This window comes from Lagenorhynchus albirostris, chromosome 5, assembly GCF_949774975.1.
Source record: "Lagenorhynchus albirostris chromosome 5, mLagAlb1.1, whole genome shotgun sequence".
Lineage (NCBI taxonomy): Eukaryota > Metazoa > Chordata > Mammalia > Artiodactyla > Delphinidae > Lagenorhynchus > Lagenorhynchus albirostris.
Genome location: NC_083099.1, coordinates 51024433 through 51051427, shown reverse-complemented (window position 1 = coordinate 51051427; position 26995 = coordinate 51024433). Strand labels below are relative to the sequence as shown.

The 26995-nt window shown below is 40.5% G+C and overlaps 1 protein-coding gene across 4 annotated transcripts in view; it reads left to right on the top strand.

Moving 5' to 3' along the window:
- Window positions 1-26995, top strand: part of PLD1 (phospholipase D1) — a 203876-nt gene that overhangs the window by 83376 nt on the left and 93505 nt on the right. For 3 of the 4 annotated variants that reach the window (XM_060150002.1, XM_060150001.1, XM_060150003.1), the window contains exons 2-11: window positions 1977-2141; window positions 2625-2752; window positions 6510-6655; window positions 6882-6987; window positions 8716-8781; window positions 12659-12717; window positions 13746-13838; window positions 19520-19672; window positions 22428-22577; window positions 23286-23369. In XM_060150002.1, coding sequence (XP_060005985.1) covers window positions 1977-2141; window positions 2625-2752; window positions 6510-6655; window positions 6882-6987; window positions 8716-8781; window positions 12659-12717; window positions 13746-13838; window positions 19520-19672; window positions 22428-22577; window positions 23286-23369 — 1150 coding nt within the window. The remainder of the gene's footprint in view (window positions 1-1976; window positions 2142-2624; window positions 2753-6509; window positions 6656-6881; window positions 6988-8715; window positions 8782-12658; window positions 12718-13745; window positions 13839-19519; window positions 19673-22427; window positions 22578-23285; window positions 23370-26995) is intronic. The other variant, XM_060150004.1, reaches the window with a different exon arrangement.

Here is a 26995-nt window from a genome sequence, read left to right as displayed (position 1 = left end):
AAGTTGAAGGGAAGTGATATAGGCGAGGCTAGTCCTATATTTTGCTAATAGGAGGCCACAAGTTTGGCTCCAAGCTTCCTTATAGCCAACATGGGGGAGGAAACGTGATTGACTACACAGTTCACAGAGAGGTTAGACATATTGATTTTACATGCCTGGCCAAACCAGAACCTCCCTCCTCTACTCCCATCTTTGTATTTCCATACAATTTCTCTTTCTACCACACATGTTAGTATAGGTTTGAGAGACTTGTTGAGTTACAATAGGGCTCCCCAAGTCTGCCCAAGACTCTGTCCTAGCATTTCTCACAGAGACCAGCCCACCCCTGCTTCTTGATAGCACCTGTAGGAGAGAACCCAGCTAAGTGTTTTCCGCTCAGCACATGCCATTCTCAGGAAGGCCAAGACCATGGAGGAGGCCAGGGATGAATTTGGGGTCGTGTAGCATATCTCCATCACCTACATCAGGCACTCCTTAATCGTGGGAACCAGTGTCTTTACATATTCACTCATTCCATCTCACAGTGAGTAGGTGGTGGATGCTCTGTAAATGTTTGTGATTTGCAGTAATAAATGAACGTATGTGGAGGAGTTACTGGTACGGAAGCCCTCGCATTTTGGGGTCTGGTTGTAACGGAGAGATTATTTCAGCCTGTACCGATTTTTTAGCCAACTCCAGTGACAGCATTCAAGGCTTAAATCTTGGTATTTTAAATGAAAAATAAAATCTCTGTGGACTCTTCTTTCCTGGGTTCTGATGTGCAATGACCTGTGTTATTAAATGTCGGAATGAAATAGAACCAGTTTTCCTAAAAAAGGAGAGAAGTGCAGTTCTTGCACTTCTGGTATCTTTCAGAATAGGTATACTAATTGGTTACCTTCCAGGACAGCTACGTCACTATAACTCATGTAAAGTCATGGCCAAATCTCATATCTCAAAAAGATAGTATATGGTTTGCTGGGGATATCACCTATAGGGGAAATGTAGAAAGGTTATGCTACATAAAAATACTTTTTAAATCTGCATCTTGAAATTATTGTAAAATACCCTAAATTTTCTGTAGAAAATATTCAAAGTTGCTTATTTTAGCTGGTATTCTTTCTTCCCATGTATTTGTTAGAGTCAAGAATCAATTCCTTTTCTCTGGATAATGATTCCCAAACCCATCTACCTTGAGTCTCTCCTCACTTACCCAAGTTAATAAAATCGGATGAAAGATAATATTGGCATTTAGTCAATGTGGTGTGTCTTTTTCTTGCTTGTTTTCTTACTTGAGATGCAAGTAAGTATCTCATTCCAATTTAATTTACAAGCTAGGAATCCTTTAAATGTTAAACTCAAAATAAATTAAAAGGTTGTTTGAGGTAACTAGGGCTCACATAGAGCTAGTTGACTTGTTTCCTTATGCTATAACCTAAGCCTGGATTTAAATAGTAAAATAGGGTTTTTGGGTTTTTAAAAAATTAGTCTTTATTGGAGTATAGTTGATATACAATGCTGTGTTAGTTTCAGGTGTTTAACAAAGTGAATCAGTTATACATATACATATAGCCACTCTTTTTTAGATTCTATTCCCATATAGGTCATTACAGAGTATTGAGTAGAGTTCCCTGTGCTATACAGTAGGTCCTTATTAGTTATCTATTTTATACATAGTAGTGTGTATACGTCAATCCCAATCTCCCAATTTATCCCTTCCCTCCCCTTTTCCCCCTTGGTAGCCATAAGTTTGTTTCCTACACCTGTGACTCTATTTCTGTTTTGTAAATAAGTTCATTTGTACCGATTTTTTAGATTCCACATATAAGCAATATCATGTGTTTGTCTTTCTCTGTCTGACTTAACTTCACAATGGACAATCTCTAGGTCCATCCATGTCGCTGCAAATGGCATTATTGCATTCTTTTTTCTATTTGACCAAAATAATAAGTCTAGTAACCCTTTTCTTCTTTCCTTTGCTTTTGCCCTGTCTCAAGCCAACATGTCACTGAAAGATGAGCCAAGAGTAAATACCTCTGCACTGCAGAAAATTGCTGCTGACATGAGTAATTTGATAGAAAATCTGGACACGCGGGAGCTCCACTTTGAGGGAGAGGAGGTGGACTACGAAGTGTCTCCCAGCGATCCCAGGATACGGGAAGGTAAAGACTGATGGTCTGAGCGAGGAGAAGAGAGTGTATCAGGGTTGCTTGGCAGAGCTCAGATTTGAAATAACCGGCAGATGACTGATCATCCTTGCTGATGTCACAACTCTGAGCTCATTTTCATTAGCTGTTTTCTTGCTGTAGCACGTTATGATTCTTAAAAAAGATGCCTGCTGGGGCTTCCCTGGTGGCACAGTGGTTGAGAGTCCGCCTGCCGATGCAGGGGACACGGGTTCGTGCCCCGGTCCGGGAAGATCCCACATGCCGCGGAGCGGCTGGGCCCGTGAGCCATGGCCGCTGAGCCTGCGCATCCGGAGCCTGTGCTCCGCAACGGGAGAGGCCACAACAGTGAGAGGCCAGCGTACCGAAAAAACAAAAACAAAAACAAAAAAAAAAAAAAGAAAAAGATGCCTGTAAAAAGCAAGTTATACTAATATCATTATATTCTTGAAATAACTTTTTTACTTATTTATTTTTTAGTGTATATCCCTTTCTCTGCTATTTATAAGACTCAAGGATTTAAGGAGCCTAATACACAGACGTATCTTTCCGGCTGTCCAATAAAAGTTCAAGTTCTGGAAGTGGAGCGCTTAACATCTACAAAAAGGGTCAGAGCATTTATAGACTCAACTTGTATCCGTCAATATATACGATTTAACACATTGCCTTGCAGTTTCCTTCCTCCTAGCTATGACTATGCTTTTAACTTTCGGTTTGTGTTTTTGTTTATCACTTCTGAGTGCTCATCACCTCTCAAGTTTTTGCATCCTTCTCATTTAGTCTTTATTCTTATTCATCTGTTTCCCCATTCTGGAAAATGCTTTTTTAAAAAGGCACTTAAGGCAGATTGTAAGTTTAATAAATTGCGAAGGGCCTCTCCCCAGTTTTCTGTTCCATGTGGACTCGTGAGGCATTGCTCTAACACCTAGAATGCCAGATGTAAGCCAGGGAAAAGTTTAGCTTTCCTAATGCTTGTTCAGCAAGAAAATAATGATACTACCTGGCTCTTGAAAGAAACAAAGCCAGGAGGCTGCACTGGCCAGTGCCATTGCCCAGAAGTGCTGCTGAGAGAATTCTGCTGGCATACCCTGCCCTTCTGACTTGTTCCTAACACCATCCCTTAAGCTTCACTCACGTTTTCTCTTTAGGCTCTGGAAAGGCATTGGGAGTAGAGTTTTCATCAAGCAAACCTGCATTCTTCTGAAGGGGATTGGACTAGGAGAAGCTGTTAGGGTAGCTGCGTTTGCTCTGTTACTGACTGGATTTCATACTTGTCAAGTCTGAGGGTAGAGAGCATTGATGCAGGCTGGTGGCCTTGGTCCGTTCGAGTTAAGCTCTGGCCCTGGCAGAGTAAGGCAGCCATTGGCTCCTGCCTCCGGGGAGGTGTAGAATAATCTTTCCGCCGGGGGCAGGCTCTGGAGGATGGCACGTGCTGCCCGCTTTCTGATGATTTTGCCTCGCGCTCTGTCCTGACCTACCTGTGCATGTCCCGGCTCCTAGTTTACAGCCACCTCGGTATTCAGCTTTCCTTCAGGCTCTTCCTGTGAATTGGGTCCATATCTCCCTGATACACCACTGAACACAGCCTACCAAGAAATGTCTCTAAAATGACCTTTGCCTTCTTATTTCGCCTACCAGCATTTAGATGGAGAGGTGATAACATGTGGAGGTTAAATGCACAGACTCCAGAGCCAGACCACATGGTTTAATTCCTGTCTTTGCATTGTGACCCTCAGCCATTTACTTAAACTCTCTGTTTCTCAGCTTATCCTCATCTGAATAATAGGTATCATAGGACACACCTTTTAGGTTTGTTATGAGGGTTTAATAATAATAAAACATAGTATAATATAAGAAAATTATATATTGTATTATACAAGTATATACTGTATAATACTATGTATTATTATTATTACTAGGTATCTGCTAATGTTATTTATGAAGATAAACATTTAAGCCACCAAACCAGGGACTTCTCTTTGCTCGTACTCTTCTGTTGGTCAAGTGAGTTTAGTTCTGTTCTTTTTTTATATATATTAAAATTTTTCCTTTGGATCCTAATTTTTAAAGTATAGTTGATTTACAATATTATATTAATTTCAAGTTCTGTTTTAAATCTTAGTCTGTGTAGGAAAGCTAAGGAGCTTCCTTATCCTACTTAGTGTTTAGTTTACTAAGAAATATGAACTAAATTCATGCAGTTTGAATGTGATTCCAGGTAAATAAAAATGACACTTTTCTAATGACTGAATGCATTCTGTGTGCCGGCTCATGGTCAGGCATTTCTCTTTTCACTCTCATGACGACCCTGAGGGACATATGTTGCCCCGCCTCGCCAGCAGGAGAGCTCCCACTTGCCCCTCCCACTCCTCCTCCCACCCTTCTCCACCCTGTGCTCTGTCCCCACAAGGCTTCCTTGCCTTTTTCTTCTGGCAGGGTTCAGGCAGTGGAGAGCCCAGACTGGGGCCACCCTGGCCTGGCTGTGTCCCTTGACCAAAGGCATCCTCCCCCCAAGGCAGCCTCTTTACATGGCTCTCTCCTTCCTACTCCAGCACCTGGTCTTGCCTCTTGTCCCTTTGGAACTGGGGATGCCTTCCTGAGTCCCAGGTAACTGTCCTCACGTTGTGGTTTCCTTACTCTTATCACACCTTCATGGGCAGTCCCTTTATTAAAACTTCTCACACTATTCCAGTTCCAAAAAATTCCAGTAATTCTGCTGGGATATTATCTGACAGAAGTGATGCTCCGCTAAGGCTTCATAGCTGGTAGGCTGCACTACAGTGTTTCAAGCCTTTAAAATCTTCAGAAAGGATGGGACAGGCTGTTTCCGTTGCCCCACACTGCCTTAGAATTGCTAAGAAGTTTAGTGTCCACAATTCTGGGTTTATGTGTGAAGGCTAAAACTTGGCACTTGCAGTGTTTTTTAAGTGTTCAATTTTCTTAGATTGGGAATGTAATCCTAGGATATGGGGCAGCTCGTTTAACTTGTATAATTTTTCTTATTTATTTGGCTTGCCTTAAACTGAGCACTTTTCGCTTGAATGCAGAGTTTCTGACCGCTCTGAGTTCTCCTGCAACCTTCTCTCTGAAACATGATGCAGGATGATGCCTGTAATGTTGGCCAAGGTGAAAGACAGCATATAATATTAGACCCCAGAACTGGGCTTTTTCGACTTCTGGTTATAGTAACTGTCATGGATCCCAACTAGAGGCAAAGCAAGAGCTGGATTTGAATATTTACCAGCGATATGTTTGGATTCCAGGCTTAAGAGTACAAGTTACATTGATTCTCGTGCTCATTTTTATATACTACATCCACACAGCGTGGTCCATGCTTTAGAAGTTTGCAAAATATACCAAACATCAATAATGGTTGGCAGCAGCCCGGGAATCACCCGTGGGGTTGCTGACACCAAAGCCTGGATAAGCTAGTAAAGTAGGAGACATTTACTTTCTTTCACCCCCAACACTTATCAATACCTGTGGCGCCTCAATCTCCCAGCGGGGGCCAGTGCCCTCTAGGTGGTCCAGTGTCCACTACCCTCCCCTATCCTCCACACACCATGGGAATTTCTCCACAATCTCCCGTGCTTTATAAATATCCCTCCATCTCCTGACACTTTCCACAAAATCAAAACTTGTATCCCCCAGGTCTGTTAGCTCTTCTGATTGAAATAATTCACTAGTCACTAAGATATATTTGCGTTTTAGTAAGAATATTTTAAAAATTTTAAGTGGAAATTCATTCTAGTTAAGTAGTTGGGGAAATATTTTGTGTGTAGGAAGATCTTTTGCTTTTTTCCCTCTAATCATCCTGTACCTTCCTAGTCACTGGTGTTGCTTCAGGACAGGGAGACGTTATAGACGAGGATGGACCTTGCAAGGCATTTCAGAAGGAGAGGGCATTAGTGTCTTTTGTGAAGAGCTGAAGTGGGCTAAGAATGACAATGGAAGTCATTTCCTCCAGCTTCCCTCTCACCCCCTCCACTGTCTGTTCACTGCTTGTACTTTTGGACAATCCCCCGATGGCTGATTAGGGCTTTCACTCATTGTCTCTTTTACCTGGTTTCTTGTTTCAAGGGTGGATGTGTGTGTCTGTGTATGTGAAACAATAGGACTGATAGGGGTTTACCTTTGATGTGACTCAGAGTTTGTCTTACGTATATCATAAGATGAATATTTAAGAGCATATTACTTCTGTCATCAGTCGTTTTGGAAAACTTTTTGCTTCAGTACTTACACAGAATAAGTAGGCTGTATTTAAAGATACATGCATGTTACTTATTACTTAGCTATTGTTCATTGAGAGATTTTGGAATTTTTGTTGTTATCTAAACTATCAACCATTTTTATTTATCGCTATAGGTACCAAGCATCAATCTTTACACTATTGAATTAACACATGGGGAATTTAAATGGCAAGTTAAGAGGAAGTTCAAGCACTTCCAAGAATTTCACAGAGAGCTGCTCAAGTACAAAGCCTTTATCCGAATCCCCATTCCCACCAAAAGGTAACTGTCCCAGAATTAATTATAAAGTTGTCCCAGTATACAAGTTGGATTGAAAGAATATTTTATTCATGGTATTGGTTAATTGGTCCATTGTTGGTGGATATTTTTTTATCAAATAGGCTCTTCTAAAAATAAGCTATCTCCTGAAAGATGCTGTGACAGTCATGGTTTAAAGAATAATCTAATAAATGTTTGCATTGTGTGTGTGTGTGTCTCTGTGTTTTAGACACACATTTAGAAGACAGAATGTCAAAGAAGAGCCTCGAGAGATGCCAAGTTTGCCCCGTTCATCTGAAAACATGATCCAAGAAGAACAGTTGTTTGGTAGAAGGGTGAGTCCTTTCGCTCTTCTGTTGTTCTGAACATACTTGTGCAGTGCTATAGAAACGTGGCATCTACTGCGGGGGGAGGTGGGCCTGGATGCAACTTCTCTCACCTGCTGATCCATCACCCAGGCTGGTTTAGCTTTTCTGGAACTAGTTAGGTAACCCTTCTTCCCCAAGCCACTCTGGCCCTGGGGAGGTTGCATTTTCCCAGAAGAGGAAGAATGTTCTATGTCAGGAGTGACTTTATGTGGAAGCTTCCTACCCCTCAGAAACCTTTTGGGGTTCATTGTGAGACAAGATTGAGCTCATCATTGAGGGCTTTGAGAGCTACTCTTTTTTTTTTTTTTTTTTTTTTTTGCTGTACGCGGGCCTCTCACCGTTGTGGCCCCTCCCGCTGCGGAGCACAGGCTCCGGACGCGCAGGCTCAGCGGCCATGGCTCACGGGCCCAGCCGCTCCGCGGCATATGGGATCTTCCCGGACCGGGGCACGAACCCGTGTCCCCTGCATCGGCAGGCGGACTCTCAACCACTGCGCCACCAGGGAAGCCCTGAGATCTACACTTTTAAAATAATCTATTTCCATATATTTGCTTCAGAATTTGTAGTGGCTTCTATGGGCACTATGGACAATATAGAGGTTCCTTAAAAAATCTAAAAATAGAGCTACCATATGACCCTGCAATCCCACTCCTGGGCATATAACAAGAGAAAACCATAATTAGAAAAGATACATGCACCCCAGTGTTCATTGTAGCATTATTTACGGTAGCTAAGACATGGAAGCAACCTAAATGTCCATCGACAGATGAATGGATAAAGATGTGTTATATACATACTATGGAATATTACTCAGCCTTAAAAAAAGAATGAAATAATGCCATTTGAAACAACATGGATGGACTTAGAGATATCATACTAAGCAAAGTAAGCCAGAGAAAGAAAAATATCATATAATATTGCTTATATGTGGAATCTAAAAAATAGATACAGATGAACTTATATACAAAACAGAAACAGACTCACAGACATAGAAAACAAATTTATGGTTACCAAGGGGAAAAGTGGGGGGAGGGATAAATTAAGTTTGTATATTAACATATATACACTACTATATATAAAGTAGATAACCAACAAAAACCTACTGTATAGGACAGGGAACTATACTCAATATTTTATAATAACCTATACGGGAAAAGAATCTGAGAAAAATAGATATGTATGTGTGTATGTATAACTGAATCACTTTGCTGTACACCTGAAACTAACACAGTATTGTGAATCGACTATACTTCAATTAAAATAAATAAGTAAAAATTAAAAAAGAATTTGTAGTGGCTTGTTCTAAATATATGTAAATATCATTCCCAAACTATAGATGGGACAGTTAGAGTCTCAGAAGAGAAGGACAAAGTACAGACACGTGCAGCAGTGGAACAGAAACCTCAGGACGGGGGACACTTCTGCCCACACTGATTCAGCAATATGGTGCTGCATAGGGCAGAAGATTAATTCACTTTTTACCAGAAAATTAACACATAAATGTCAGTTCTGTTTTGTAATCTGAAAGTTTTATGTTCTGAGAGGGATGTATTCAGGGTTCCTTGTCCAATGAAAACATTAATAAATAAATAAATAACTTACAGAAGTTAAGGTGGAACAGTCATGTCATTTGTCACTGTTTACATTTCCCCCTAAGTATGCTGATATCTCTAATGTAAAATATTTGCATTACAGAAACAACTAGAGGATTACTTGACAAAATTACTAAAAATGCCCATGTATAGAAACTATCATGCAACAGTAAGTACTATTCAGTGATTTAAATTTTGAAATAATTTATAAAACTGTAAAGCTAAATTTTGGATCATTTTATTAACACAAGTGCTTGTATTCACTTCTGCATTATTCCTTGGGTTAAGCTAAATGAAATGAATCCAAAATTGATTTGTCAGCAAGGATCTAGTATATGAGGATGCTGTTTTTAAAATATCAACTATAACTTAATTAATATGTCTATAACAACAGATTTAAATGAACTTGAAATGCTACCACAGGCTAGGTTATCTAGAAATCAACCTCCTTCTCTCCTCAGGCTTCCAGAATAATGCCGAAAAGCGTTTCTAATGCTGAAGAAAAAACATTGAGTAGTAGGTGATGAAAACAGTTGAGCAGAGTGGAATACCCAAAGATTATACAGAGCATACTGTGATTGCCATCTGATTGGCCTGTGATGCCCGTAAAAGGCTTGTCTTTTCACGAGTAAGTGAGAAGCATGGGAAAAGCTAAGGAGAGATAAAGCTCTAGAGAATTCAGAGAAACGAGAGGAGAGGTGGTGAGGCTTGGAAGCAGCTGCACAGACTTAAGTTTGGGAGGCACGTGGCTGGCAAGCAGGAGGAAGTGGGCTTTACAGAAGGCATCGGAAAACAATGAGCTCTGCCTTCTTAGAGGCCCTGGAGGCCTGGGGCAGGGGTAGGGGCGTGGTGGTGGTGGTGTTAAAGGGTTAGCCTTCAATTATCCAAAGGTTCAGATAACTGAGAGGGCACTGCATTATTATATTCTGTGCCTGTGTATGTATAAACCGTATTGCTGTGGAGGTTGAGTATGTGTGTATGGTATGTGTGCAGAAATTCAGAGTAGCTGCAGCTATGATTCGGCCTCTAGTTTAGAGAATGGCATGCACACATGAACAGAAAGAGGGAAGCCTACTGTATTCAGGAGAGGAAGCAAGAGTGCCTTGACTCTTGGGAGTTTTTTGGTGCCTCGCGGCCCTACTGCTGCCTGCCTATGTGTTAATGGATGCTGGGCATGCACCTAGCTGGTCCCCTTTACGCACAAACGACCTGGGGCCGGGCCACAGCCCACCTTCTGCAGCAACTTGCACTGTGATGTTCCATTGACTTAAAGGACCTTCTGTGGTTTCATAATCCTGGAGAAGCGTTTTCCCAGGGAAACCAGCAATTTGGATCCAACCAGAGAACCTCAAGAGAAGGCTGATGGGAAGGATTTCTTCCTTTCTAGGACTCAGGAATGTGCATCTTTGAAAGAACATAATGAATAAGGATATTACTTCTATTATTACTAAAAATGCTGCTTCGTGTCGTATTCTCTGAAATCAGACATGCTGTTTTCTTTGATAGAGAATTATTTAAATGCGTGCTAGTACCAGCATGCAATAATTTTCCATTTGTTTTACTTTCCTGCCTGCCTGTGACTTGGCTTTAATATTTCTTTTGGCCCTTGAACAGTACTTGCTGAGTTTAGTCTTCTTTTTCTGTGTGCCTTTCTATATTTTGGAGTCTAATGTTGATTTTTAAATGGTTACATTTTTTCAAAATGTTCATTTTAATTTCTTTACCAATTATAAAAATCTTTTAAAAGTTGAGCCATATTGTATTTAGATATTCCAGAATGTCTTCTAAACATTTCCTTTGGAAGGGAAAACCTGGTTTAAACTGACTGAATATATATGTTCCTTCTTATTTTTTATTTTATTTTATTTTTTGCTGCACTGCGCAGCTTGCAGGATCTTAGTTCCCTGACCAGGGATTGAACCCGGGTCCACGGCAGTGAAAGCACTGAGTCCTAACCACCGTACTGCCAGCTGCCAGGCAATCCCTCTTTTTTGGTGGCTACTTAGATTATTCTCCCTAACAGTGGAATTCTCCGAAATACTTCAAGCATGGGATACAATTTGATCTGTCTTAATTTTCTAACGTTATTTTCCTCTCACACTAATTATAATTTGTCCCAGAGACTAGATTTGCAGGCCTCTGTCTCATATTCGAGAAATTAGATTGGCATCTGTGTGTCTCCTTTGATAATTGTGAGACATATTAAAACTTCTGTCTGCACAAAACATATTAAAAGTTATTTTTATATAATTACATATAATTAACTTATATTTTTATAAGTGTAAAACGAGCCCCTAGTAATTTCTAGGGTCCGTTATTACCCCTCAGGTTTGTTGCTTGTCCCTTTGGCATGGGAACCCTTTGCTTCCCTGTTTCCCTAACATTTAAATGTGCTTTTCACCAGTTCCATTGGAAAGAAAAAAGATATTGATTAGTACATTATTCAGAGATCAATAAGCCCTATGGACTATTGTCAGGCTAAATTGATCTTTAAATTCTTATTCCTGAGAATCACCTGCCCAAATGGAGAATGGAATTCTTATCCCTGAAGATGCATGGAGAAGTTTGGACAATACAATATTATATTTCAAATTGTATTATTTAGGATTGCTTCTAAATTGGCTTTGCCACATTTTTTTTCAAATCCATAAATCTGTATTAGAACATTTATTGCCAAATATCTTTTTTCTATGTAATAAGACTAGTTCTTCCTCCAGATTTCTCTTTAGTAAACCATTAGGATAAATTTAAATTTTATCTTAATACACAACCTTAAATTTTCTGCATTGCTAATGTGTACCTTTTTATTTAGATGAAATTCTTTACATTTAGCAATTTTGGTATGATATTCTGAAGTTATCATTTCTGAATTAGTTCAATGAATATTTCTGTTGTCAACTATTTGATAAGAGCTATGTGCATAAGAAAATATCCAGGTAATAGATAAGTGGTTTCCCTGATGTTTGCTTTTCATTTCCTATTCTTCCATTCAACTAGTCTCTGACTTTGCATAATTTAGTTACACCTCTGTAGTAGTTTCTTCCAGTGTAAACTAGGGCTAGTATTTTTCTCTCTGCTCCTTAGAGATAAAATGAGAACTTATGGCTTAGGATCTTGAGACATTTTGGATTCTGTGGCTTAAAGTCTGTGGTATCACTTCTAGTAACCTATGTATTTCTATATTTTCTGATTAGAAAGCAGTTCCACAAATCAGATTTTGAAAATGTGTGGTACCGACTTACCACGTTTTATATAAGAAATAAAATGTAAAGACCTTGACTTTTTCAAAATCCTTATAAAAAGTCCTGTGTGAGGATATGTTTGATTTGGGGTTTTTAAAGATATTTAAATCCTTTTGAATTTCAAAGACTTCTTCAAATAACCCTAAGAAAGAAAACTAAGCATTTAATTGGACTTCACAAGTACTGACAGCTTTGAGAGGTGTGTAATTTTTCTTACAAGGTTAATATTAGAGTCCCAATCACGTATACAAAACTTCAAAGGAAAATTGTTATGTTTCATTTTATTAATCCCATTTACAAGCCCAGATCAAGTGCCGTTTCCTCTGTGATGTCACGTTAGCTAGGAAGTGGTCACCCTCTCCCTATAACTCTCTAACTTTATACCTACTTTTCCATGTAACTGTTATGGTTCTTCCCATAGAACTTGGTTGATGTGGAGTATTTTCCATGTCTGTTCTCCCCTTTGCCTCCTAATGCCAGGAGTGTATCTTTTTTGTCTTTAATTTTCTGTTAAGGCTGTTACTGCCATGGTCTACTGCCATTGGCAGATCTCTCCATGACCTTCTTGAGCATTTGTCTCTTCATCTTAGAGCACACATCACTTTCTTGATTGTATTAATTGTGTATATATGCTTCTAAAATATACTCTTTCAGGGCAATACCATTGTTATTGATCTGTGTCGTCTGTAGAGTACCCCAGACGTGTTTATACATGAAGGTACCTAATAATATCTTTCTGAATGCATAAATTTCCCCCCCTCTTTTTTTTGCTTTCTAAAGTTTGGATTTTTGGCCTCTTTTCAGACAGAATTCCTTGATATAAGCCAGCTGTCCTTCATCCATGATTTGGGACCAAAGGGCATGTAAGTTCCAGTGTTGGATCTCTAAGGAGAAGTGTGAAAAGTTGATGAGCATTAACACTTGATTTTTTAACAGTTGCCAAGGTGATAGAGCTCACCTTGCTTCACTGATAGCTGCTTTTCTTCCCAACAGAGTTAGAGCAACTGAGGGACCTACTTATACAAAACAGCATATCTTGCTACTTTAAACAAGGGTGTCAACTGCTCTACTCTCCTCCTCTAACCCCAGAGTAGGGGTGTTTAACAGAGGTAGCAAATATGATGTGTGGGAGAATGCCTTAAAAATCAAATATACAAGATCCCTTCTTTTAATCACTTATACTAAAAAATAATACTGTATAAAATGTATGCCAAGTAACAGGATTGAAATTTACTTAATGATTATTTTCCTTCATAATATGAGAGCCTGATATTACAAAGAGCTTAACTTTTGTAGTAAAGAGCATTGATAGCAGCTGTTTTAATTTTTGTTTGTTTAGCCATTATTATTATTCTTTCTTTTCACATCTTTCAAAACCAGGACATTTTTTCTTCCAAAGTATCGATAATAGCTTTGCTCTGCTTCTTTGGCATGGCTTTGTACCAGAACTGTAGGTGAAGAGATGCAGAAATATATCTCTGGAATCTGTGTGTGAGCACCTCCAGTGGTCTCAACAGCAGCTGAACATTCCCCGTGCAGGCATTTAGCAACGTGTGGGGTCTTTTTCAGGCTGTCACAGGGACTGGAGGGAACGCTCAGCATTTAGAGCCAGAAGCTGGAATGCTTACGGTCCTGCAGTGTGTGTAACAGAATTATGCTGCCCCCAGTGCCAACAGGCCTGCCTCTGACCGGAGTACTTTAAAAGATTAGCTGCTGGAGTACTCAGCCTAGTAAACATAGCATTGAGCTATTTGACAGTGAAAGAGGAAAAACTGGGGAGGAAAGACACGGGAGAATGAAACGGTATATTTAGTCCTAAGTTGTGAGGCTGTATCAGCTAAGTGTGAGCTGGAAGCTTGAAGATGATGGGTTAACTTGATGTCTCTTTCAGAGAAGGTATGATAATGAAAAGATCCGGTGGGCACAGAATACCAGGCTTGAACTGCTGTGGTCAGGGAAGGGCCTGCTACCGGTGGTCCAAAAGGTAGGACTTGAGACTTTTGTGTGTTTGTTTTAATAAACTGAGTATTTGGGGAGTTTTTATTTACTAGTTTTCAGTGGTAAATCTTTGAAAGTCATGGCAGAGCAAATTTTAAATTAAGTTCCAGGTTTCAGCTCTATTTAAACATTCTACTCAAACTTGGACTTGTAAGCAGAGTGTGCCAATTGTATACATAAAGACCTAGTGGACCATAGGATTCAAAAATTGCTCTGCCTGGGCTTCCCTGGTGGCGCAGTGGTTGAGAGTCCGCCTGCCGATGCAGGGGACACGGGTTCGTGCCGCGGTCCGGGAGGATCCCACATGCCGCGGAGCGGCTGGGCCCGTGAGCCATGGCCGCTGAGCCTGCGCGTCCGGAGCCTGTGCTCCGCAACGGGAGAGGCCACAACAGTGAGAGGCCCGCGTACCGCAAAAAAAAAAAAAAAAAGAAAAAAAAAAGAAATGGAAGCCTTGATCTGGTCCCTTTTGTCATTTATTGAGTGCCTAACGTTTGCCAGGCTGTATTCTAGCCGCTGTGAGAACAGTGGTGAACAAGACGAGGTCCCTGCCCTCACAGAGCTCTATTGGAGGGGAACGCAGGCAGTGGAGAAGCTGACAAGCAATGTGAACGACATCAACGCAAGTGGTGATCAGAGCTTTGAAGGAAAAAGAAGGCAATGGGATAATGAGGGACTTGAGGACTGCAGATGGCGACTTTAGCTCTGGGAGCCAAGGAACTGATGTTTGAGTTTAACCTCTATGAGAAGGGGCAGCCCGAAAAGATGAGGGGGAAGACTTTGTTATATAAAGGAAATACACCTCCCCGACTTTTAAAGTCTGGATTATATCAGACTTCAACCAGGACAATCTAAAAAGATATGATCCTCCCAGGAATGAAATGTGTCATCATTTTAAATTGTATAAATCTTTCCATGAAGCTTGAAGCCTTGGTTCCATATGAATAAGTATTTCCTGAGTCACTTTCGTGGGGTATAAAATGTCAGTACCAAATAAAGATGATAAGATATAGCTGACAAAATTTGTTTCGAAAATTTCCCACACCAGAAGGCTATTGGTGTCTAAACGGGAGTTTACTTTTAAGGGCAACACTCAGTCATAACTCTTTTTGTTATTTTTGTATCCATAAAAAACCATTCTGATTGCTTTATATATTCTATATTGACAGATTGCCATAAGGCAAACAAAGCAATCAAACTTTCAGTCCAGTCTCATAATGACCTTGTCTCAGGCACAAGTAGAAAGAAAAAAAAATGGCAAACACAGCAAACATTTCTTCCCACAATTTAAAACATCTACTTAAACAGCACATCCTATTGATGGACTAGATGATGTTTCTTATCTCAAATAATGTCTTAAAAGAAAGAGAGAGTTTTTAACACATTTAGCATTTACTTTACTGAACTGTGAGCTATACCAAGAATTACAATTTTTAGACAGTGACAGTGTCTAAATGATTTCATTTACTCTCTGGGGCCCATTTGTACAGCCATTATTTAGGCAAAAGGATTGCTTTGCCTGAAGACTTGCTCTCGGCCCTGGGAAGATACCAGTGGACATGACACACATTCCCTGCTCTCAAGGCTCTCATTTTCTAGTGGAGGAGAGACAATAAACAAGCAGACATAAATAGTTCCAGATAGTGATAAGTGCTATGAAGAAGCTAAACAGGATGGAGTGGTGGGTGGGAGCCCAGGAAAGCCTCCCTGTGGAGGAATGTTTAAACCAAAGGTTGATAGATAGGAAGGGACTGCCCATGGGAGCATCTGGAAGAAATAATTTCTGGGTGAGGAATAGCAAACGTGGAAGCCCAAAGAACAAGTGTAGCAAGTCTCAGGACCAGTGCGACCACCGTGGTGGGAGTGAAGCGGAGGAGACGAGGCTGAGAAGGTGATGTCTGGCTCATGTGGGTCTCTCTGTATCTTAATGACATGGCAAGTAGTAGCACAGGCGGTCACATCTTGTTAGAACAGACCGTAATCTCACCTTGTTTAGAACAAGAGTACTCATAAAAGCTCACGTATATTGGTGCCAGGCATCGTGTTAAGCAATGTCCATGAATCATCTCAGTGATTCCTCACAAACACTTACGAGCTGGGCATTATTGTTATCCTCATTTTATGGATTTAGACCTCAGGCTCAGTTACCCAAGTTCACAGAAGTGCACAAGTGGCAAAACCGGAATTGGAGCCCAGGGACGCTGACTTCAAGGCAGACGCTTAGTCCCTGAGCAGCAGGGACTGACCCCCTGAAGGCTGCTTGATGGATTCCTGTCTTCATGCATATTCTCCTGTTAAAGAAAAACCTCTGTTGACAAAAGAGAGAAAGGGGAGAAACCAGAAGAGGTTTAACGAATGGCATAATTAAGAAGAGCTTTAAATAAAGGCCAGGCATCCATTCACCTTATATCTAATGACTGTTGTAGAGAACAACTCATCATTGTCCAAACGGAAACCAGTATCTTTGGCCTTCAACTTTCAAACTCCAGCAGTCACTACTAAACTGTTCTGTATTTCCAGGCTCCACATCTTGGACTTTCTTTCTCAGTGTGACAAACCTGCCAGCTGTGGTTTTCAAAGCCTCTGGCTCCTTCCCCATCAGCAATATAGCACACCGGAGCTCTGGGCCTGTGCCCTGCTGTCTGCTCTCTAGCTTGCATTGAAAGTCAAGCTGGGACAAGGGACTGTAGCTAAAGAAGGACCTTTACCAGATATGTGATCCATCTACTCTCTTTTAACCTTGACCATCTCTTTATCAACAGGCAGCTACATGTCTGGACTCATAACTCAGCCCCATCAGAATGCCCTAGTTACCATGTGATATCATGGCCTTGGCATTTATATTGAGCAGAGTTATGAGAATTCTTATAAAACATAAATTTCTGCATTTGCTGAAAATTATTGAGAATGTTATCCATTAATATTGTTCAATTGCCTTATTAGGTTCCAAGTGAGAAACTTCCTTTGGAATTTAGTTTTTTGGTGGGCGACCTCTTTATGTCCTTAATTTATTCATTTGATAAGAAAAACCAGGAAGGGACTTCCCTGGTGGCTCAATGGTTAAGAATCTGCCTGCCAGTGCAGGGACATGGGTTCAAGCCCTGGTCCGGGAAGATCCCACATGCCGCGGAGCAACTAAGCCCGTGCACCACAACTACCTGAAGCCCGTGCACCTAGAGCCCATGCTCTGCAACAAGAGAAGCCACCGCAATGAGAAGCCCACGCACTGCAACGAAGAATGACCCCTGCTCGCCGTGACTAGAGAAAGCCCGCGCACAGCAACAAAGACCCAACGCAGCCAAAAATAAATAAATAAATTTACAAAAAAAGAAAAAAAAAGACGGAAAAACCAGGAAGCTCAAACCCACATTGGCATGCCATCACCATAATTATATTAGTGTTGTGGTTAGGTATTTGCTTTCTGTGACGTTGATATTTTTCCTTTTTATTAACCATAGCACATGTATGTTCTTTATTATGTTATCCTAAATCCATCCCACGCCCTTTTATTGGAAAGGAGACAGCCTATATATTAAAAAACAAATGAATTAAATGAACATGTGGAAATCAATGTAGATTTGTCTACATTAAATCCCAAATTAGAGAGCCACTAAAATGTAATGTGGTTAGCAATTTCAGTAATGATTTGTTATACATTTCTTTTAAATGCTGAGTTCACATGTTACGTTTACAGTATTAGTCAATTTATGTTCAGGTGTTCTGGCCTTACCTATTTCATAATGTGCTTTACGTTGCCTAGTGTGTGATATAATACTCCCATTGTTACTTTATTTAGTTATCGACCGATTCATTTGATCACTGTACAATCTCAGGTGAATATGATGTTACATGCAGCTTGACAAAGTTGCCATTTGTTTTCACTTCAAATCAATCCCACCCTTTCTCTCTCGCTCTTGCCACTGTCAGTGTCACGCCTATCATCTGCGTCCTGACTATGCAGGGTGAGGTCCTAACCTCAGCATCCCCTTCCAGTCTTGTTAGGATGCAGAATCTCAGGCCCCGCCCCAGGCCTACCGAATCAGAATCTGCATTTTAACAGGATCCCCTGGTGATGCATATTCACAGTGAAGTGGTGAGAAGCACTGTTCTCTATTACTACAGCAGCTTGCTAACCTGCTACAGGACATCCTTCTTTATCCTTCAGACCTTTCTTTCTAAAATATAGTTCCCATGATTTATTGTCCCATTGCCTTGCCAGGGCAGGAGGATTCCTTTATTTAAAAGGCATCTGGGTGTTGTTTTAGAAACACAGATTGTCTGGCCTTTTTAATGGATCTGTGGTAGGGCCTAGGAATCTACTGTTTTTTTAACAAGCATCTCAAGAGATTCTGATGATCAGGCAAGTTTAGAAAAAACTGGTTCCATGATGTAAAGTCATCCTCCTTCCCATGGCCTTCAGACCCTCCTCAATGTGGCCTTTGCCTGTTCCCCACGCCCACCCCACCTAACTTCACTGTCCATTTTCTCATACTACACCTCCTGAAACCCCGGCCTCTCCAGACTTTCTTCCAATACAGGCAGCATTCCCACACGTTAGAGCCTTTGCTAACTTCCCTCCATACGGGATGTACACCTTGAACCCTTTGGGCTCTACGTGATGGGCTTCTTCCTGGACTCCCTCAGACACCAGCTCTTCGGGAGAACGCCACTAGCTCATTCTCTTAGTGAGAACTGAGGACTCCCCCCTCCTTACACACATCACTTTTTGCTTTTTTCCTCTAGTACCTATCCATTCAGCCTAGAATTGTCATCGTGCCCCACTAGCCTAATAAGCTCCTTTGAGAACATGTCTGATTTATCTTTGTGTTGTTTCTACCTCTGCCCGAACTCCCAGTTTATCACTGTACTTTTGCATCACGAGGCTCTTATATAGATATTGGATTGAATGCCCATATACTTTTGAGAGACCATGTTCCACTGAGCATCATTTATTAATGGTCCTTAAAGCCACCAATAATTTGAAATGAACAACAATATGTAGATTTTTGGATGCTTACTGGATTTTCTTGAAAGGGGGGTTTTACTTACTCAGACTCATTGGCCTCTTTTTTTTTTTTTTTTTTTTTTTTTGCGGTACGCGGGCCTCTCACTGTTGTGGCCTCTCCCGTTGCGGAGCACAGGCTCCGGACGCACAGGCTCAGCGGCCATGGCTCACGGGCCCAGCCGCTCCGCGGCATGCGGGATCTTCCCGGACCGGGGCACGAACCCGTGTCCCCTGCATCGGCAGGCGGACTCTCAACCACTGCACCACCAGGGAAGCCCCTCATTGGCCTCTTTTATGGTGGTTTATTTTAGCAAACACCAACCCATTACACTTTTCGAACAACTATGGCGCCTGCTTTGCATCCTATTAGTGCTGCCTGCCCATATCAGGGGCATTCTTCCAGGATTTGCCGTTAGTGTTTAAAGAGCTAATGAATTGTTTTGAATTGCTTGGTGCCAGTACTTCTCAATCATACTAGGAAGATTTTTTATTGTTTTTTGTTTTATAGTGTTTTCATATTTTTTAAAAAAATAGATCCCTTGTGTAAAAAATAAAATTATGTTTACTGTCTGCTAGAGTGTTTACTTCAGATGTGTCATAATAATTTGTTCGTTTTGTTTCAGTATTTCAGTACAACTTTAAAAATACTTATTTCCTTCTTACAGGTGGTTGATAGTAAAAGATTCCTTTTTACTATATATGAAACCAGACAGTGGTGCTATTGCCTTCGTACTGCTGGTAGATAAAGAATTCAGAGTTAAGGTGGGAAAGAAGGAGACGGAGACAAAATATGGACTCCGAATTGATAATCTTTCAAGGTACAAATTGGAAATATTTTTAAAAGATTTCTCTAAAAGCAGAGTTTTTCTCCCAACCTTAAGTGAAGAAGATGGTAAAATAATTTAGATGTTAGAAAATTGTTATTTAGAACTCATTCTCAATCAAAAGTGATGAAACTACTTTTCTTTTTGTATATTTTTAAGATGCGAATTACATATGTACACGAGTCAGAATAAATGATCCCATGTGTTGCTATGTGCCTGTTTTAATAAAATATATGCCTATTTTAACAAAATTGACTACCCAATAATACCAATTTACCAAACAGATAAGGAGTAATAATTCATATTTTTTAAAAGTAAAATTTTACTTTATAAATTGATATCCTTTTATTTAACAAAACATGTAAAAAGTGATTTGATTAGAAAAATTCTGTTTACATACAGATTTTAAGAAAGATACCTTGAAGGATACTCAACTGTACATTTACTATAGATTTTATTAGCGAGTGTGTGTGTGTGTGTGTGTGTGTGTGTGTGTGTGTGTTGATAAATGTTTCTGGAAGACTGTAGTTATACAATATACGTGTCTTTATATATACATCTGTCTCTATAAAGTTCAGCCTCATGTATATAAATACTTATACATTTCTCTCTTTATACACACTGACATTAAATATATATATATATTATATAAATATGCTACTCAGTAATATGTTTGCGTGTGTGTTTGTGTGTGTGAAAATAAGTGCTGAACTTCCTGATCTCTGACAATAGAAGGTTCAGGATTGGTTATTGGAAATGTAGTGCTGCTGCCAATAAACCTCCCTCCTGGGAATCCCTGGTGGTCCAGGGGTGAGGACTCTGTGCTCTCAGCTCTCACTGCCCAGGGCCCAGGTTCGATACCTGGTCGGGGAACTAAAATCCCACAAGCCGCGTGGCACGGCCAACAAACAAACAATCAATCAAACAAAAAAAACCCCACCTCTCTCTTGGTACTGTACTTTCCTCTTTTCTGGAGGACCGTAGAAATCAGGCCACAATTCTCATTGGTCGCTATAACAGTTACTTACTGGCCATCTTACCTCCATCTCCCATCCTCACTCACTTGCATACCCTTGCCAAATGAATCCATACAGATCCAGGTTTCATCTGCTTCCTCCCTGGTGTAAGTGGTCCTCCTCATTGTATCAAACAAGCCTAAGTTCCTCCATTTACAATCTGAGGCCTTCTATCTCTCTGCCTTTATTAGCAACCCCTCCCTAATACAGCCTTTCAGTTCTATGAAGACGGTTCTCTTCACCATCCCTTCTCACACATTTTTAAATTCCTCTTCACCTTTCTTCTTCCTATCTCCATGTTTGAAATGGTTTTTTTTTTTCTTAACTCTGACTCACATCCTGTGATAAGACCGCTGTTTGTCATTATCTCTTCTACAATATCTGTTTCTCATAACTGGTTTTCAGAGGCATTTCAACTCAGTTGGAGTAGTACTAGCATGTTGGCTCAAGCCCAGGCACTTTCCACGGCCTCCTGACCTGCCCGCAGAGTCCTGTGTCAGCCCTGCGGCGGCCGATGGAGAATGCCTCACTGCTCCCAGCACCACCACGTCTCACCTCGCCCCTCGCCACCCCCCAGACAAAAGCCAAGCATCAATGTTAGGATGTTTGGACATCCCTAATCTTTATAAATAATTATTTTGGGGTCTGTGAATATAGCCCCTCCCCTGCTTCTCATCAGGATCATTGCATTTCCCCCCAAAGGCAAACTCTCCCTCCTCACTCACAGGGCTTTTATACTGAGGTGGGTTTCTCCCTAAATGGCAGAGAGACCGCTGGCTCCAACACCTTGTTTTCTCTGAACTTCAAATTTGGATAACTTATTTCCACCTCTTGGTGGTAATCACCATTTCTGACATTTGTCATGTAATAACTCCTTATGATCTCCTACTCTGAATTTTTTTTCAGCACTTATAAATCTGTAACCATTTAGGATAGTTTAGTCACTGGCAGTAGAAAAATCCAGTGCATTCTGGGTTACATCAGAAGTAACTAATAAGCCACATTAACCATGGCTGATTCCAAGCTTCCAACTATGTCACTGAGATGCGTTTTCCTGGCCTTTCTCAGCTCTGTCTCCTGGGATCTGCACCATCCTCAGGCTGGTCCCCTGGTGGTAGCAAGATGGCTGCCTCTTACACTCAAACCAAGTTCAGTGGAAGGGAAAGAATCTCTTCTTGGCATTTCTGAGCAAGTCCTTGCATTTATTCTCACTTGTTGGGTGGAATTGGCTAATGTCCTCATCCCTGAACCAATCTTTGAGATCAGGGGCTGGAAGATGCCATTTTGTTGGCTTTGGTGGATGCAGAGTAGGGAAGGGAGGCTGAGGGAATGGACACCAGGCAGTCCCAAGGGAAATGTCCTCTACAGGAGCCAACAACTCTCTAACACTTCGATGTAGGACCTCACCTTATGTCTTTTCCGTTGTCCACCTCACAGTCTAGCACAGCGAGCTCGAGGCCTGTAATAAGTGCCTTTACACAAGTTTGCATAAGTGAATGAGGGAATAAGTAACCTGAAGGTTTGTTTTCACTACGTTGAATATAGTTTTAAATCCTGCCAAAAACGTTTAAAAATCTACTTTTCTGATATAGGTAAGGTGCTCTTGGCCTAAAATTTTCCACTTATGTTTGCTGCAGTAACAAAACAAAATGGGACGTGTTTAATTCTTAAATTGTTTAAAGAGACAGAACACAGAGTGACCATTCTTTTCCACATTTTGCTTTTCTTTGAAGGACACTGATTTTAAAATGCAACAGCTATAGACATGCTCGGTGGTGGGGAGGGGCTATAGAAGAATTCATCCATAAACATGGCCCCAACTTTCTCAAAGATCATCGATTTGGGTCTTATGCTGCTATCCAAGAGAACACTTTAGCTAAATGGTAAGATCTTTTTGCTCTGAGACTATCACAGTAGTCATAGCATTTAATATTGTAGTGGTCTAAATTCACCTGAAATCAATTTTTGAAGCTGTGAAAAGATATTATGCACTATACTTAACAAGGGACTTTCTTTATAGGACTACCTGAGCAGCACTTAGTTTTCCACTTTTTGCTTTTATGATTTTTTACAGAGAGCTTTAGATAGCTAGCTTTAGATTTTGAAGTTTGATTTAAAAAGTTAATTTCATACATTTTCTTAATGATGCAAATGGAAAGTTTATTTAAGTCATTAGCCATAATTTAAGAAAGAGAATTTACTTGCCAGGTAATTCTTTTAAATGAAATCCTGCTTAGCATGCTTTTCTACCCATGGATTAGAAGCTGGTCTGCTTTCAGTCTCAGAAGAACAACCGTGTGTGAGTTCAACAGGATGGGAGAATTCATCTGACCCCATATGATGATAAGACCAATCAATGCGTTAATTCTTTCAGCAGAAAAGAATCAGGTTGCCTACTTCTGTCTACTTACTGTACTTCCTACGTAGCAGACAGAAGGTGTTTTCAATCCTTGTTTCCAGTTATACAAAGTAAACTGGTGGTTTTGTAGAAACTCTAGGCAGTGTCTTCCATCTTCTCTTTTGCCATACGATAGATTCCTTTTTGTTCGTTTGTTTTGTTCAAAAAATGAAACAGAAAACTTGTCTTTCAGGTATGTTAATGCCAAAGGATATTTTGAAGATGTGGCGAATGCAATGGAAGAGGCCAAAGAAGAGATTTTTATCACAGATTGGTGGTTAGTATTTGTCCCTGGGGAGTTTGTTTGGAGGTCTCTATGTTTAGGAATATAGAGCAGTGTTGTGCTGTTGTAGAATTGTACATTAGGAAAGACAGCAGTACTCACAGATGGTTTGGCCAAAGTCTCAACTAATTAATTGTAGTAGCCTCCACTAAAAGGTCTTTTCAAAAAACGTGGCACCCATATATATTCTTAAAATATTTAGTTTGAACAGTTTTGTTTTTGTCTTTCCATTTGGAAGCAGATAACCTGCATTCATTTTAGTAAAGATTATTTTGCAATGCAAATATAGGTGTAGAGGTAATGGAAAATAATCTTCCCTGGGTATCTTTTCTCATCTGGTTATGTCTGTCATGAGGTCCAATGAATATGCTTCCTCTGAATTGTCCCTTTGAAATTAGAATATTCCCATTTGCCTATTCTATTAAAATATCCATTGTAATGGTTAGCTTTTTTGGAGATGCATCATGTTTCAACTTTCTAATCCCCTTTAAAATCATCCATGAGAGTTACTATGTTTATTAAAGCCACTGAAAGTCTTGTACCTAAAACTCATTTAGCTCTTGGGAAATTTTCCTCCTGGAGTGGGTGTAAGCTTTGTAGTCTGACTTTAGTTCCAATTATCCATCTGCCTGGATAGTTAAAACCCATTGCAGATGCTAACATTTGCTACAATGGAAATGAAAATGTCTTAAATATGTTTTTCTTCTAAGAACTTAGTTGCTTGAAATGCCCCCTGTTTTTCCCTATCCTGTTTCCTTCCAAATGCTCTCTTGTACTGAACTATGAAAATACCTTCATAATTCATTTCCTCCTAATTCTAGGTTTTTCAGGGAGGGGAGAGTAATTAGGAATGTGAACGCATCTTCTTCTACTGTTTTGCCTCAGTGATGAGGAAATCTATAATTCTAGGGCATGCTTTCCCAATTGGCACTATTGACCTTTGGGGCCAGATAATTCTTTATTATGGGGGTGTTGTTCTGTGCGTTGTGGGATGTTTAGAACCATCAGTATCCCTGGCTTTTATCCACTAGATGCCAGTAGCAAGCTCCCAGTTGTGATAACCAAAATGTCTTCAGCTGTCATCACATGTCCCCTGGCAGGGCACAGTCCCTCTTGGTTGAGAACGATTGATCTAGATTCAATAGATAGGGTGTGTGATAGTCAGCATGTCTGAGAACCTGCTTATTCTCATGTTTATGGAGGACCTTAATCTTGCCCTTTATATTCTTGCCAAATTTTGTCTCTTCTGTCAGTTACCAGGAATAAAAGAAAGTTTCATACTTAGAAGCTACCTCTTTGGTTGAATACTTTCTAAACACGTATGAGAGTAGATTCAAGCTTAATGTAGTAGGTATGTCCCTTTAAAAAGTATTTCTGAAAGTTTGACAGGGACATGAAAGAGACTGAAAATAGCATTTCCACTGAGCCCATATTTTCATGTTTTACACAAGCAAATAATATATATTTTGAAGGTTCTGAACACTAAAATACAGACTCATTTAAACATCTAAAGAGATGGAACCTTGAATGTTTTTTCTTCTGCTGTCAGCAAGAAAATAAATCAGGAGGTTATTCCTTTTTCGTGACTGCACTAGGATAACATCTTATTACAGCACTCTTTGAAATAAAACCTTTGCAGGAACTTCCCTCATAACAAGGAAGAAAATACTTGTTGTGCAAGTATGTTGCAAAAGAGAGCATTCAGAAACTTTATCAAACCCTGATGTATCTGGGTCTGAGAGAGTGAAAAGCATAGTGAGAAGGTGCACATGACCTTTAGAAGTTTCCAACCTAATTCAAGAGACATCATATACATGAGTGAAAACTGTGTTAATCTGTTTCTAAAACAATTAGTATGCAAGCAAAGGCAGATTTAGTGAAATGAGAAGCAACCTGGGACGTAGACGCTCTTAGTTTCTTTATCTGTTAATTCATTTAACCATCCATCTTTTCATTTGTTAATTTATTCACTCATTCGTTCCAGAGCTATTTAGTGAGCAGCCTCTATGACGGGTACTGAACAAGGCCACGTGTACAGAAAGATGAAAGAGAAGCAGCCCCTACCCTGCAACAGTAGAGAGTCAGGAAGTCATGTGTAGAACAATGGATTAGGGCAGTGACTGAGCCTGCAGGAGCTGTGGAAGCTTCAACGGACAGAACGCTGGCCTGAGTCCTGGGTGATGGAGCTGTCCAGTTGAAGACAGTGAATGTTTTTGACAGAGGGGTAACCAGGACCAAGGCATAGAGGGGTGAGAGAGCACAGCAATTTTGGAGGAAGGTAGAGGTCTTAAACAGCTTAAGCATAGCATTCTTTGGGATGGTGGGTGGAGATAGCATTCAAAAGACGGGTTAGGGCCAAATTGTGAAGGGCTCTTGATGAGCTGCTAAAGAGTTTGCATTGTTTGAACACTGGAGTCCATTGAACTCCAGTGCAGTCCCTTGAACACTGGGAATCAGTGAACATTTTTAAGCATGGGAATTTTAATCAAATTTGTTTTCTAAAAGGGACCATTTTGGTTATAGTGTAGAAGATGAATTGAACAGTGGTTATAGAGACCATCTAGCGAGTTATTGTTGTGGTCCAGGAGAGGAATGGTGAGAGTCTCTGCTCAGACCGCCTTAGGGGCCTTACTATTACTAACTTGGGGCAAGTCATATTCACCTTTATAAGGGGTCATTTCTAAGGCAGAGTTGAATAACATTAACAGTAAGTAGCTACTATTAGTTGAATTCTTACTAAACGCCAGGGACTGTGTTACAGATGAGAAAAGTGAGGCTCAGTGGGGCCGATTAGGACACTGCCCGTAGCAACACAGTCTGTACGTGCTGGTGCTGGCTTGGATCCAGCGTGTCTGCTCTAGTGCCCACATGGCATGGAGCTGCCTCTCCCAGGAGCCGACTGCGCCGCATGGTGTGCGAGATCCCTTTTAGCTCTGACATTTTTTAAGTGCAGATTGGATTTTTTTAAGGTGCTGGGTAAAGTCATAATCAGATTTGGGTAGATTTAGTCAGAAGACATTTTCTGAAGAGGTAAATTCTAAGGTAGACTGTCAGGTTAGAAGAGAGAATGATTTGTTAAACAGCCCAGACTATCTGAAAATTAAGGTGAAGAGTAAATCCTAGCTAGAAGTTGAAGGTATCAAAAGAGGTAGTTTCTGTGTAAGGATTAGTGAACATGCCTCACTTGTTTATCTGTATCTACCAGGAGAACATGTCTTATATGTCTTTTCTGTGCTTGGTGCTACTTCACGTCACCTGTGAACTACCCAGTGTTCACTGGAGTGAGTCCTAGAATGAGGCTGGGTGCCAAGATGTGGCTTCCAGTCCATTGCTTTAACTTAGGATGGATGTATAAAGTGTGGCTTAGATCACCTTTCCTCTGGATGATGGTGATTCTCATTCCCACTGGTCAGCAGGGATGTTTGGAGCACGTATGTTGAGTCTTTGCCTAGATTGGTTCTCTGCCTGGCCTGTCGGTAGTGAGGGTGCAGGTGGGGTCTGCCACAGTGTCTGTACTGAGTCCGTGCATTAAACAGGCCAGAGACAGACTGGATTAGTAAAACTGGAGAAAAAGAAGAAAAACAATAAACAAAGATATTTAAAGGGGAAGTTTATCAGAG